This window comes from Nomia melanderi, chromosome 7 (assembly GCF_051020985.1).
Source record: "Nomia melanderi isolate GNS246 chromosome 7, iyNomMela1, whole genome shotgun sequence".
NCBI classification, from domain to species: Eukaryota; Metazoa; Arthropoda; class Insecta; order Hymenoptera; family Halictidae; genus Nomia; species Nomia melanderi.
The window spans coordinates 18,174,065-18,189,822 of NC_135005.1; the positions used below are offsets into that span (position 1 = coordinate 18,174,065).

General features: G+C 45.6%; 1 protein-coding gene across 7 annotated transcripts in view; it reads right to left on the reverse strand.

Annotated features, from left to right (window-relative positions):
• step (cytohesin steppke) overlaps positions 1 to 15,758 on the reverse strand; it is a 78,842-nt gene that overhangs the window by 59,441 nt on the left and 3,643 nt on the right. For 4 of the 7 annotated variants that reach the window (XM_076369320.1, XM_076369317.1, XM_076369323.1 and 1 more), the window contains one exon: positions 14,093 to 14,166. In XM_076369320.1, coding sequence (XP_076225435.1) covers positions 14,093 to 14,166 — 74 coding nt within the window. Of the gene's footprint in view, positions 1 to 5,292; positions 5,788 to 14,092; positions 14,167 to 14,286; positions 14,405 to 15,047; positions 15,179 to 15,758 lie in introns of those variants that run through there. The other 3 variants (XM_076369322.1, XM_076369324.1, XM_076369321.1) reach the window with 3 other exon arrangements.

The following is a 15,758-nucleotide window of genomic DNA, read 5'->3' on the forward strand; positions in this document are numbered from 1 at the left end:
AATGCTTCCGAGAACACGGAGGGAAAGGGGGGGACGACGCTGAAATTTCGCCGACTGCTTATCAATTGCCGGCGCGCTCGAGTGTCGCTAAGGGCGTTGACAGACAGGCCACGGTTCAAACGTGGCTACCTCTTTATCTTTCTTTCTCCCGGCCGAGCCGATGCGCGCGGAAATATTCCATCCGGTTCTTTTAAAGAATCGTGCGGCCGCATCGTTCGGGAAAATTGTTTTACGCTTCGATGGGTTCTAATTAAAAATATCCATCGTAGGATTAACGATCGTAGCGTTTCACGATGGAATTTTATCAGTTTCCAGGAATCGATAGCTCCGAAAGCTTGTTTCTAACGTGTTAAACATTGAAACCCGAGTCTGCACGAACGAATAAGAAACTAACGAATCGTCCATCATTTTTCCACCCTCGGTATTTACGGTAATTTATTAAGGTAACGTTAGAGATTGATTAAATCGAACATCTGTGTCCTTAAGATGAATTCTCCAGTGATTATTTATTTAGATTTTCTTCCCTCGCGAACGTCTGTAGATCGATAAATCCCTGTCCGCTGTTTGTTAAGCACCTCGCGCAATCAACTACGATACTCTCCCAGTGCTTATTAATCGCCCCCGACCAATAAGCAACTAAAACGCATCCATATCTTGCCACTGCTCGTGGTGTAAACGCCTTGCCAATTAATCACGGCACTCGCGAAATCTACACGAGGAAACTGAACGTGTGCGGGTCGAATAAAATCGTCGATGGCGTCGCGAGAGTAGAATCGCAATGTCAACGGCGGTGACGGGGGCGAGGGCGGTTAGGTTATTCCATTAGCAAATAACGATCTAATTCGCTCTCGGGTAGAAAATGGCGGATAAATCTGCGGACACGTCGTGAGTCACGTGTTCTCCGTTCCGAGATACTCCAATGGAACAGCTCGCGCATTTGCATTCGACTATAGATCACGGGTACTGTATATTTCAATACGTTGAACAATGAAAACAGTTTCTTTAAAATTTCAATCATTACATGTGAGAAAAGCTACTGTCGGGATCATAATGCAATGAAAAGTCTTCTCGAGAATGGTGCTCCAGTTATTTTACTGGAACACGCGGGAGTATTATAAAAATAGAGGTACAACGAGCACTTGTAAGAGTGACATTCATCTGTAACTGACAAATTAACATTTACAATTGGAGAACAGCAGCCCTAAAGTCGAGACGCTCGTTCTAATGAAAAGTTAAATTTCCAGAGAATGGTACCCGGGTGACTTCACCGCAACGGGGCGGGATATTATCGGGAAGAGATGGTATCGTTATGCAACTCATCGCGACTATACACAAAAGCCCGTATCGCGCGGAAAAAAAGAAAGGAACTGCCGCCGCGTAATTCAGCATCGCGAGCGCACAGAGGAAAGCTCGTCTTTTGTTCGCGGTTGTTTATCGAACGGTTCGTCGAATTTCCCTGGCGGCCATCGAAAATCGAACGGATCACCGAATCCCCTCCTCTGCCCTCGCCGGAATGGCACGCGCTCTCGTTCGATGCACCGTCGAAATTCCGTGGCCGCGGACTTTTTCTTTACACGGGCGACTCGGCTCTCTCTCCATCGGTTGCACCTGCTGCAGCTGCGACCGGGCGATTAAGCGTGCTCGCGTGCACGCGTTTATCGCGTGACGGTTACGCAGATGCGTGCTAAACCCCACCACCGCTCGACTAGATTTGTTTTGCTCGTCGCGCGGCCGAATTCCGGCGTCTTCGAATTGCGCGCGAATATATTTAAGGTGAGCGACCGTTCCGCTGACCGGACGCTGGATATTCCAGCGTTCTTTGCTAACTGGACTGCGAATTTCTCGAGAAATTTGCGGTTTCGTGGTTAATAGTTTCAACAGTGGCAGGAAGATTATTGAGAAAAACAGTACAATGTTAGAGAAACGTAGGATCGTATACCGCGACAGGACATTTAGGTCAGTTGCTGGGAACCTGGCACTAGTGGCGTCATAGGGGCGGAGACAGTGCTCTCCGTCGCGCGATCCGATTGGTGGGCGTGAGCGCCTCTGCCAATCACGCGTGCGTCTTCGAATCTGACCACTCGGGCGAGAGTGCCAGGTTCAGTGCAACGGACGGTATTTTAAACTGTGAGCACAAAGGTGTCATTATACCTACAAAAGAGTGTATTGTATAGTAATTCCAGGAACTACATTAACTTCCCCAATTTTCCTTTTCCTAACTTAACCGCATTGCCTCCTGAACGACTCGCGTGAAGAGCCAACTCTATTCGAGACCTATTAACGTAGATTTCACGCATCTTCAAACGCATTTCGAAAGAATCTCCCGACGAGCACTTTACGAGACTGAAATCCAACGGGAAGGGTAACAGTGCTTCTCATGGTCCGCGCACTTTCGTTGAATTTCCAGGGCACTCGACGGTGCCGCGCCACTTCCCGGCGAGACCATTAACGCCTCGGCTGGGAGAAAAAAGAAGATAAATTGCTGAATGACGGTGACGAGCGCGCCCATGGAGGAAGCTGTGACGTATCGCCGCAATAACCGGTAGGATCTACTTCGTGGCAACGCTGATGGACAACCAGTGACTCACTGGACGAGCCGTTGGTGGTGCCGCTGGCGGATGATTGTTGCCGGCTCGCTCGTCCGCCGGCGAAGCGCGAACGGCGCGAATCATTTCGAGCACGGTAACGCGCGCGACGTGTCTGGTCGAGTGCAAATAATTCCCCGAATCCGCCTGGCTCTCCTATCCCGGCGTGCGGAGAGAAACCGCGGCGAAACGTCGGTCGAATGTGTGTAACGACGAGCGTAAATCGCGCAACGCCATATGGCGTGCTCTCTGCGACTGAGAGGATGAAATTCATTGCACTTCGCGACCAGCCTCGGCGCGCCGTGCTTTTTAAATGCAACGCGGGACGGATCGTTGGCGCATTGAGCGCACCACGGGTCGTTAGGCGCGAGCGGAACGATCTATTGCTATCAGTTATATTGTTATCGTTATTAGAGGTTCATTATCCGATCAAATGCACGGGCACGTGCACTGTTCCTCGGTGTACGGTTATTACGATCGCGCAGTACCTCATTGTGCTCACCCTTCGCACTCGGCAGCCGACTGTCAGTCGGTTAAGTAAACGGAAAATGGGAACATTTGAAATTCAATGTTAAACTTTGCGAACCGATAGACGAAATATTCGAACGGAACAGTTTTGCTCCTTGATCCATGGAAAATTATTCTGCAGCCTCGAAGGGTATTATCGATGTTTTATCAGGACGCGATGAGTATTTGTAATATCACTGAGTGCAAAGGGTATTGATTATAATAATATTCTTGTTCGGAAATTAGGAGAAAAAACGAAGAGATCCGTCGCGAATACTGTTCGTCAATTAAGCTGTTTTGATTAAAAGTTTCGACTTATTCGATTAAGTTTGTTTTTTACCGCCGGATTCGCGTGTTTACAAGCTGCTTCGATTATCGAGCAGTTTGATAGTGCTCGAGGCTCCCCGATACGCGGCAAACAAACCGTATAATAATTACTTTCGCAACTCGGTGGTATCAGGAGAGGGACGAGCGAACGAATGAATTTTTCAGTTATCGGCGTTCGAAACGCACGAACGAACTCTGAACACCGCTTCTCCTTGGCGTTCGTGGTTACTTTCGAGGAGTGCGTTCGGTCGACATGTCGTCGAGTTATTTGCCACTTGTGCACGCTTCTCGAAACGAGTAGTGATATCGTTACACAACGATTAAACGGCGATTCTAAGCAAACGGCTGTGAATCAGTCTTTAATTGCGGACAATTTAAGTACTCGGGATTAATGGGCTTCCAGGTAACGCGAGCCGAACACGCGAGTCACGATAAGGCGTTGCGAAACGATCGCGCCGAGATTTGCGTACGGTGGGCGTACCGATCGCGCGAACGATCTTATCGTCGCAGTTTGTTCCATTTCACCGGGAGACTAAACAAGATTGCTCAATTCCGTTTTCCCTGGCGCTCGCCGTCTAATTCGCAGCACGAGGATCGCGATAACGCGACCTTCTCGGAAAGATCGGGAAGACTTCTGTCAACCGAACGCTAAAAACTTATGATCGGGACACGCTGACGTCTCGAGAAACTCGAGCATTCTCTCGTCACATTCGTCGCTTTGACCTCGCAGCAACCCTTTCTGTACCTGTCTTCCGAGAAAACGATATGCTTGCTAAATTACGAAACATTGTTTAAGTTTTCCGAAAGCACGAGCGACGATATAGATAGTCGTTTGAAGATACATCGAAGATATACTCTGGACGACAGTGCAATTTTTAATTGTTTCAATTTTTTCGCGATTCAATCATTACGCGAATATCAGTTGTACACCGGGCAACCGGAAAATGAAATTTTCTAAGAATTTTGAACCAAGGCTGATCGATCTACGAACAGACCGATGCACTGTGAATCGAGCCTAAGGGGTAATGCACCGAATCCGCGCGCAAAGTACGAAAAATGGCGGTCCGTTGGATCGAAAACCGCAGCTTTCTAAGCGGAGGGTGATACCGAGGGGAAAGTCTTCGGAACTTTCGTACGAGAGAACGGAGAGGTACGCGCGGCTGAGTTAGGTGAAAGATACCGCGGGTGAAAAGGCCATTTTTCCTCCGACGGATTCGTCGGGACCAAGAAAATCGCGGGATTCACTCGGAGGCCCACTGACCCGCTTCACACCGAGGTTTTCATACGTTCCGGAGGAATCCCACGCGAGAATTGACTTTCTATGCTTCTCCGCGTGTGCCGCGCGATAAACACTGTGATCAAAAACTCATTTGGAGAATGAGAATAAAGTGGAAAAGATTCGCATCGGATACGCGATAATTAAGGGTAGCTAATTTAATAATACGACGGGGGCAATCATTCGCTTTTAATTCTGTCGAAAGTTCGGGGAACGTAGAAGGGATATCTAAAGGGTACTGCGATTACGGTTATTTCATCGTACAACGTACCATGATTCATTGGCCACCATGTTACACGACTGAACAACGCAAAATACGCATTAAAGCTCACCCGACATCACATTGTTATTCTGTTAAAGAGTGTACAACAAGGAATTTACTACAAACTAGGAGGTCAATCTTTAATTCAGTTTACAAAACGTTAATGCGACGACTTTTACGACAGCGCAGTAAAGTTAGGGCTGTTCCCGGAGATGATCGTACGTAAGTAATCTCTCTCGTCGCGTCTCGAGCGAGCGCAAAAACAAATCTGACTGCGATTATCGGTATTAACTCGTCGCCAAGAAAACAACCAAACAGCGTTATCGGGGTTTTACCTTTTGGGAGAGTCGCCGTTCACGACGAAAAAGCCAGATAACGGTGTGCAAGCAGCACGAACAGATCCGTCCTCCGCGTTCGTTGGTTCGACGAAAGGTTGACGTCATGGATGTCGAGGGTCAGGACCCACGTGGATCGGGCGACAGACTGCTAAATCGATTAAATCCATTTAAGAGGGCCGACGAGCGCGAGAACCTCCGGGGAAATTCGCTCCACGAGGTTACCGTGTCCTCGCCGCAATTTTTCGTTGTTCCGACGCACCGGGCGGTTCGCAATCTCGAAACCGGAAATCCACGCAACACCGAACATTCCACAATGTTAACCGGGAAATCGGACACAGGCCACCACGTCGACAGACGTTCACGCGAACTCCAACTTCGATGCCAAAGCCGAAAAGGAACGTGACGCGAGCCGCGCGCTATGCTGGCGAGACTTGTTTGTTGACTGCTACAGCCTTGCCGAGGTTACAACAGATCCCATACGAGTGCCATCGAGAGTCAACAACATCGCGATGTGCGTTTATTAGATCAAGCGGAAGGTGAAACCCTCCAAGTATCCGGAAATCGTTATCCTGCCCGCGGTTGCTATGAATATACGGTTCGAATACTGGCGCGAACGATTCTATAACGAAAATCGAGTCGAGGGAAGGGAAAGTTTTTCATAGAAATTATTCAACGACTCGCACAGCTGCGAGAAGATAACGAACAAAGGCGTGTAATGTCCGTTAAAAATACGCGTACGCGTTTGAACCTGATTTACGGAGAGCTGTTTAATTGCCGTATTGTCCATTATAAAGTAACAGACTGCAGCATTCGAAGTATGTCGGAACAGCTTCTGGCATAAGGAGATGCGATTAAACACGCGCCAATTTGACCGAAGGACGTTGACCCATTGAATGAGTTTAAAAACCCATTTCTCCCGAGCCGTGAAAAAGTTCCCGCGTCGTCCTACGACTTTGTTGCTCCTCGACCTCGGCAATATTAAGAAACTCATCCATCAAACTTTTTAATTAGGTCGGGCGAAATCAATTACCCCGTTCGAGAGGTGGAGGGGGAGCCACTAATCCATTAACGTCTAAGGTCAACAGCTTTAGCGCGTTCTTTATGAAATGTCCTACGCAGCGAGCGAGCGCACGGAATACGCGACACTCGAACGGTCCGACATGAGTCACCGGCATCAATCGGCTATCTCTACGGATAAGGATCTATTAACCGAACCATGGGAGAAATACCGTAAGTCGTCGTCGGGTTGCATCTGGGATAAAGTGGCGCCACGGACGAGCGATCGTCGTGCCGCGAGCGTCGCGAGCTCTGTTTGCCGAAAGTATTAATGTCACGGATTGTTTGCCATTTTAAAATTACTACGATTCTCGGAACCCGCCGGCGAACGGGACATTGTCAACAACCGTGGAAATAGCTTATCAGAGAATCACATCCGGAAAGTTTTTTTTAGGGCAGATACGCACGCGTCGACCGTAAAATACGTGTGTTTCGAACACTTAACTTCTCGGTTAACACTGGAATTACCGAGCCCTTTAATAGGATTGATATATGTCATCTCTATAAAAATTGTAACAATAGAGTATTTTGAGTTTCTTTGGATATTCATCGTAGTACTCGAGTAAAACTATTTATTTCCAAAATCATTTCAAATATTCAACGCTTTTAACACTTAGCCAACCGAATGGGTCTCCCACTTTTCACTCAGCAACGTATTGCCTTTTATTCTGTTTATCTTTTGTTGTTTAGTAAGTATTGCAGTCGGATTATTTGTCTATCAAATGCGGTTCTTGTTTTTACAAAACACAGTTTCTAACCGAATCGATTGAGTTTAATTGAAGATAATGGAAGAGGTTGTAGTTACAGTTTTTTTAGGTGTTTAGGTTTCATTAAGTGTTAAGATATTAATAACTGCGAAACGAACAAATCGAAAGCAGTCGTTTCGACTGGTACGGTTGTTCCAGTGTTAACGCTTAGTCAAATATCGAGCTCGCTTAGTATGCCTCTTTTATTCACGCGCAATAAATTGGACTTTGGTACAATCGCCACTACTGTAGGTCATCAGTGACCGATGTGAATCATAGGTAGTGCCAGAATCTAAGCAAACAAGTATCTCCGCGTGATTCTGGCGGAGTAATGACAATGTAGAAACCACCGACTGAATGAAAATATTTCAGAAATACAGTTCTGCGATTATTGTGCTTAGTCTCGTCCCCCTTTTATCTAGTGGAATACTCCGCTCGTAATTTGTAATTAAACATCTAAGCAATTATTCGTCTTATTAATCAACGCGACCTTTCAGTGACCTGTCTGGTTTCAATGACCTTATTCAAGTGCACATTACCACTGATTAAGATTTATTTTTAATGGTAAGTCGAAAAACGCTCGCCACCGGATGCACGCGTGATGCCCTCGTACGAAGTACCTCTGAACTTCGCTCTATTGGTAAAGTAGAACCCTGTGACTCGCTTGATTAATTACCGACGCACTAATTCTCAATTATGTACTAAAATCCCCCTAATATACATCTCCTTCGTAAAATTCTATCTTATTAAAATAGCAGTACATTTTGTTAATTATACCACCATAGAGAAGTCAGCAAAAAAGAAGGACAGAACATAATGAATTATCTGCCGAATATTTCATATATATATCATTAATTTCTACTCGATATTCTCTATTAATTAATGAAATCTTTCAAACTATGCGTTGAATGTCAAAAGAAATATATCAGAAAGCAAATGGTTATCAACCGCACGAGAATTGCTAGCCAGTGCCATCTACTGAAGCTACGCGGGAACAGTTCCAAAGGGAATTCCAATTACCACGCGAATAAGAATAACAATCCAACGAGGAGACCCTTGAAATGAGCAGGAACTGCTTCGGAACCTGCTCGTGCTCATTTTACGTCCCTATTAAAGACGGAGGGGCGCGTATCCCTTTTTTAATGAGTTTCCCTGGCATCGCTCTCCGCCGCCTACTTAATTTTCCTTGTTGTTGTACGTCTTCCTCCCTCGAGAAATAACGGTTTCGTCCGGCAAGTGTCAAGGAACACGTAAAACGTCTATTGTTACCAACAAAGAGGCGAAACGCAGGAAACAGCGAACGAAGAAGAGAGACGCGAGGCAATCTGCGCCACCGTATCGTTTCCCTGAACGTGTAACCTTAAGTGACTACCGCAAACAGACGGATACTTCTCAGACTTTTTGCGTCCGACAAATGTCCGGCTTTTAATACGCGCGTGCAATACCGGGGACCAGCTGTCAGACAACGGTATTTAACGGTACCGAGTTTCGTACAATCCTGCAGTCGCGGTCCCACGATCTGGAAATCAGTGGCTGGGTACGACCAGTCTTCTCCGCCAAAAGGAAATCGCTGGTTACACGCAACAGGACGCTCACGGGGAGACGCTACCGTCAGAGCGCATTCTTAACGGCACATTATTTTTAACACTAGAACTACCGAATGACTCGAAATCACCCATTCTTCGAAGAATGTCTCTTTTGGAAATTACCAAAGCTGATTACCTAAGCTGAAATTTGAACCAGTTCGAATCTTAACGAATCCATGTTTGTAGTTTCAATAATGAGATTCTCAAAGGTCAGTTCAAGTGCTCGGTACCAGCGTTGAACGTCAAAAGCTGAAACGAGAAATATTAATCTAACAAATCATTTTGAAAGTTCGAATCTGCATAAGAACGGTCTATTGTTCTGTATATTGAGCAACGCGGTGACGAGACTTCAACATGGCGGACATAGGTTCTCGAGTCTTGCAACAATGATTTTTCTTTTCCTTTTCAGACACGCTCGCTCTGGTAACGCACTGTTTTTTGTTAGAGATTCGCTGAAGTGCTCTCTGTTCGCCATAAAACGCGGAAAAAATCTTTTAATCCTGGAACAGCGGTTGCAGTGTTGCTTTCAATGCCATGCCGGAAGAAATAATTTTTTTTCGCTTGCTCGCGACTTCACGGCGCTACGTAAATACCATTTGTTTCGACGAGGCAGTTTTAATTCATGTGCATCGGGTGAGGGGCGATAGGGGGGGCGGGACTTTTATTTAGTATCCTCCTTTCAGAAAGCTCCATTGTCAGTATCCAGCCTATTGTCCTTACGCAACCTCTACCGCAGATTCATTTTTCACCCCGCGGAACTTCCAGCGTGTAAAGTTGAACGTGACTGTAAAATCCGGCCATTTCGCATCTCCGACGCAACTGGACTGTACACCATTCGCTGAATTAATAAAATGTCAACTTATCTACGGTAATGCACGGCGCTAATCTAAAAGTCAAACGAATCCTACGTATGCGCATGGCAAATGAACCGTGGCGTGACATTGGCTATTTAATATTTCAATCTCGAACAAACAAGTCCAACCTCCGATTATCAACGAACGCGTCGTTAACAATTTTTCTTTCAAACTCATCCTCTCGTCTTACAGAGTCTAACCTTCTCACGAGTATGACTTACATTTTCATAGACAAAATTTCCTCTGAACATGTACGAAGCTGTAGCTCTCTATCGCGTAGTCTAATTTTGTTCTTTATTCTTTACACGCGATTATAGTGAAAAAAAAGGTTTTCGACTGTTCATGGTCGAGACAATAAAAGTCTGTACCGCGGGCGAAACTACTGCGAATTGGAGTGAAGTTCTTCGCAACATTTCTATTTCTTCGTGCACCGCGCGGATCGCGGTGCAAGAACCGTGTTCCGAGTTCAGGCGGGTTTTTGAACTTCACACGGAAATAGATCCGACAACCCGTATCTTATACAGATCCTAACCTTCGTGGAAACGTTCCCCGTTTATCATTCACGTGAGTTTTTTACGGTGCAACAACGTGGGAGATAAAACCGAGACGTTATTGCGTGTGTCTACGTCGTATCGTTCTTGCTCTACTCGACTCGAATTCCGGCACCGAGCTTCATTGCTCTTGTTCATGGTTCCGTTTAAATTATTAGCGTTATTTTCACCTGCTATTTATACTAACTAACGTCCACGTATACAAGAATACGAAGATGAAGTAATAAAAGGACTGTCTTCATACATCATTGAATTCTATAATTCTATCTTATCTTCTAATTCTACAGAAAATTCTATAAATATACGAAACTATACAAACATTACATTAAACGGCTAACAAAGTTCGAAGATCTTGTTCCAAGGAGACGACAGTCAACAGCCTGATGATCATAATCTATATAAAGATTGGCCTTTCGTCGTCTACAAAGGTAAACATAACTTATTACTCGGGAATTAATGAAGCCGTTATTACTGCGAGCATTGTATAAAACGCGACATTTCCCCGATTGCATTAGCGAGAAGCACTTTCGGTCGCACGCGAGGCGCTAAAAATAAGTGTCTCAATTTGATGCGGTAGGTCAAAGTGCTAATACTTAGGCGTTACACTTAGAGTCTTGAGTTACTGCAACAACGTGGGCGGAGTAAGAGAGCTCCGATTTGCTCGCGAGCAAAGCTGCTCGCCGCTTGCAAAGGATCAGCTATATCTACGTCTCCAATTACAGGGGTTGGACAAAATAATGGAAGTACCTCGTGCGTTCGAAAAATGTTTTATTAATAGGATCACCGTTGGCTAATACAGCAGCAGCGACAGCTTGCCGACGATGGAACCGTGCGAATCCTGAGTAACGTTAAACTCTCGGAACAAGAACATTTTCCATGACTTCCTAGACAAATTTTCATGTCCTTCCCAATCTCCTCCTACGAGACGCGTTTACCTTCCTCGCAACAAATGCCAACCACACAATACGCAGCTCATAAACAAAGCCTCCATTGTGAAAAAGTTCCTGCGTCGTCTATGGCTTCGTTACTCCTCGACCTCGGCGATATTAAGAAACCCATCCATCAAACTTCTTAATTAGATCGGACGAAATCAATTACCCCGAGATCAATTGCTAAACAACAATGCCTAGAATTACCTTACCGCGCCGTGTGACTTTGTTACTCCTCGACCTCATCAATATTAAGAAACCCATCCATCAAAGTTCTTAATTAGATCGGACGAAATCGATTCCTAAACAACAATGCCTAGAATTATCCGAACTCTCATCAATTTATCCAGATATCCTTTCCGATCTCCTGCTACTAGACGCATCTACCTTCTCGCAACTGGAAGTACCTTCACGACTAATTCTAACTGCACAATGCGCAGCTCGTAAACAATGTCCCCATTCGGTTCGATCCGTTGTTTATCTTCGTGGGACACAAAAGTGTGCGCAGCCACGAGCGGACTGTTCGAAAGTGAAACATTCCCGTGAACGAGAAACCGCGGACGCAGCCTGAAGATACAGAAGAGGTCTACCGGGCTGAAACGATCGGCGGGTCTAAGCGAGATCCCAGAATCCTCTTTCCATAGATGGATCCAGGGAATAGGGGGAAAAAAACCACCTGACCAGTCTTTACCCGAGAGAGGGACTGTTCTCGTCCGCGCCCGCGGTCTCGCTGCACCGCCCCGGGAATCCCTATCTGCCCGGAAAGATCGGAATGAGAACACGCTGGTCCCGACAACAGCGGCGGCAGGTTGCCTCCTCTCTCTGTGCGCGCGGATTTAAAAGGAGAAAAGCACAATGGGCCCGGACGGGACAAAACGAATGATAAAGTGGACGCGCGACGACCCTCTGAAACGACGCTCTCCGCTCGCGACACAAATTACCTCTGTCATTAAAGGAACGTTTGTCGGGGGATCGGTGACTTCTTAGGCTGCTGGCTGCTTTCTATCGTTTTGCGGGGTTCTGCGGAATTTTCTGCTTACAAACGAGCCGTCCATTATGGCCGCTTTCCTTTCGTTCCGGTAGAATCGGGAGTAACCTCTGGGCAAATTTGATCGGAACTGATACGATTCTTATGTTCGAACTAATGTTTCTTCGGAACGAGGTAAATAATATGGTGTTTAACTCGTGAATGCTGTATGTAGCTGTGTCATTCTGAATGTAAGTGCAAATGATGGCAATCTGTTTTTAGTATTATAGATAAAGGAGTAGAATGATCTTATCCTGAAAGTATGGAACCTTGATCGAACTCTTCAAGGATCTAATTAACAAAAGAAACTACTCCTGTCGTTCATCGCTTTCAGTGATCGTCAAGGTGTTAATTAACCCTTTGCACTTGGAAGCTTCTCACTACAAATATTTGAACACGTTCTGATGAGATGAAGACTTCGTGAAATTTCTTCGAAGATATTTCGTCAAACTGATGAGTTGTACAAGGTATACTATTGAATATCAAATTTGACAGTTTTACTGTATGAAATTAGGCGAGAGTCAGCTCTCGAGTGCAAAGGGATAATACAAACTCGAGCAATTATAGTATTAGAAAACTGTAATTCCAACAAAGAGAAAATGCTGAAATGCTCGTGGAGCAATCCTAATCCCTAGTGCCTCCGACAACGTTCAACAAATCAATTCTGCTCGTAAAGTATTCTCGGGACGTAATAAACACAGCAACGTAGAACCGTGAGTAATTTATGACTCAACAGAAGACGGTCAACCGATTCCCTGACTCAGGCGCACCGGGCATCATCCCGATCCGCGCTCCGTCCGATTCGATGGTTGCGCTGCGATGACCGTCTTCGGGAAAATGGCTGGTTTTCATTGTGACACCTACACCACCTGTCTCCGGCATCGAAAATTCCCATGTGTCGATGGAAACAGCTGGCGAAACTAAGGTCGAAGACTCGGAGGTGGCACTCGGACTCGAAGCACCTGCTCTCGGCTCTGGAAAACGGTACCGGCCGGCCGGCCATTCCTGGCCGGAAGTGTGTTTTCGATGGCCGGCTGGCTTATCGTCGCCTTATCGTGAACACGAGATGAAATCTTTCCGAATCGAAAGCTTTACGAGCGTGACTCAGTTCGTTAGGCGAAACCGACGAGTGAGATCATTCGTTGGTCGGGCGACGATAACGAGGGTGGCCACCGGAGAATCCAGACCGTTGTTCTAGCTCGGTCGTTTTATTGTCAGCGTCGACGATAACGGGCTCGTCTTATTACGATTCCAATGGACTCGATAACGCTCGAGATTAATAACATCTTGCCGTTCGATTCCGTTTGATCGGTGAACGATACACTGACGCTTTGTCTACCGAAAGTCTGCTTGAATCGTTTGGAATGCGATCCAAATCTTGATTTCGCTAATCTTCGATGAACTAATAAATCTCTATTCTTCTAATTATAATAATGTAACGACAATGTTATATTTATCATTGATTTATATAAATGAAACATAAAAGACGTTATGGAGGTTCTTAAGTAATGGAACTAAAGAATGAGGGTATAGTGGTTCGTGGGTGTAATCGTCATCGTTAACACTAGAACAACCAGATGGGTCAGAATGACCTGATTTCTTTCTGTACAATTACCGAGAAGGTACATGCTTCTCCGAGAAATCGTTAAAGAAGCTGATTAAGTAACACTTACACTGAAATGTAAGCCAATTGAAATCTTAATTAATTCACACTTATAAGTTTCATAAATTTGGAAATCGGTTTAAGTGCTTGGTAGTTCTAGCGTTAATAATTCGTCAAGATATTCTTCAGAGATTTCTGATTGGCAAGGTGTTGTGCCTCGACATCGTCGAAACGACGAACACGGCAGATTTTTAACGAGCCGAAATACACGGCCCGGTCGATTACGAACTCCGAAAGGGCGCAATGCATGCGGAATGCGGAATATCGATGTATCCAGTGGCCGATAAAACCGCGGGAAACGCTTTCTCACGACACAGGCCCGTATCGCTCGGGGAACGGGGCCACGGGTAAAACCGTTTGTCGAAATGGGGCAAATCAGACTCACTTGTATCGCGAGCAGCAGCTCCGTTTTCTTTCGCCTGATGTCGATCAGAATCTTCTGTTCCTCGGGCGTCAATTCTGCGCAACAAACAATAACTCTCGTTAATGGGGAGGAAATTGTTCGATACCCGACTGGGGGAAAGTGTCTTTGAACGATTCGAACGACGGGCGAACTCGTCGTCTACGTTCAACGCTTACAATTTTCCATTTGAATTCCAGCATGCAGTTTCGTAATGACGCACGCGTTGGTTGATAAGCTACGTCCCTCGTAGAATTAACCCCTTGCCTTACAATACCGCGTCAGAGGCGAAGATTTCTAATATAGTTTAACAAACATATTGAGTTGCGTTAAGTTTGAGACGTATTGTTCTTGTTAGCAATCTGTATGGTTTATACTAAATCTAAACATAGAGCATGGAATGTTTTCTTTTACTGCATTATTAACGATAAATAGTTCTAACGCACCGAAATTCAACCGTAAAGCAAGGGGTTAACACTAGAACTACCAGATAGATCAGAATGTCCCGGTTTCTTTTATAATCACTGAAAAGGTACAAATGCTTCTCTGAGAAGTCAACGAAGTTGATTTAGATCTACATTGAAATAAAAACCAATCGGAGTCTTAATAAATACACAGTTACAAGTTTTACAAAGAAGTTTGGTAATTAGTTTAAGTACTTCGTAGTTCTAGTGTCGAATAATGCCTGCACCAACCTGATTACCGTTACTGACAGCAAAAATTTCAGATGCTAAACTTCAGGTCGCTCGGTCTAACGAAGTTAACGCGACAAGGAAAACTGAACTCGCTGAATGCAGGAACTAATAGAATTTCGGCGTAGAGTTTAATGCAATAGCGCGAACTTAGACGAGAGAGGTTAACTTTTAGCTCTGCACCAAGGAATATAATTATCGAAGCAGAAGGCGCAAAGGTTGCCTCCCGCCTGATGAGGGTAACTCACGGATGGGTCATTCTTCGATCTACTAATGTACAGGACCGACGTGCAGCTCTAGGTGTTCGATAATTGATCGTGAACTTGGGTCAGACACGGACTGGTACCGCTCGCTGGACACTGCCCGGACACAATAGCGCGTCCTCGGCGGCAGCCGAGCGGAGGAAGGGACCTCATTAGGAGCAATTTAGCGAAAGATCTAAAAATAGGTCTTTCGAATTAAGGCTGGGGTCGCGGCAGACGCGGCGAATAAACGCGAATGGGATTAGACGCCGAAGGGGAACAAGTGGCGAACAGACTGGTTTCATTATAAACACCTTGAACCGATTTCTGTAGACGCTATTGAGTACCAGACACACTCTGCCTCATGAATTATTAATGGCCGAGTAGTCGGTGCGCTTACGATTCGAGTAATTCAATCACGAAAACACCGATCTACCTTAGATCCTTACTTCCCGATCGATCGTTCTCTCCTTTGAACCCCAACGAACGTGTTCGCCCATCTTTCCTATCGTGTCACCCAGTATATCTGTCACACCGATAGAATATTTGCCCTCTCCTAACCGCCGCGGGCGTACCAACTATATTTATATACCGCATAACCCGCTGCTAAGAAAAACGATCGACAACGAAACTCTCTCCGAGGGAAATGAAGAACAAAAGAAACGGAGAATCACGGAATCATTTTTGTTCCGGCGATCAAAATCGTTTGACGCGTTC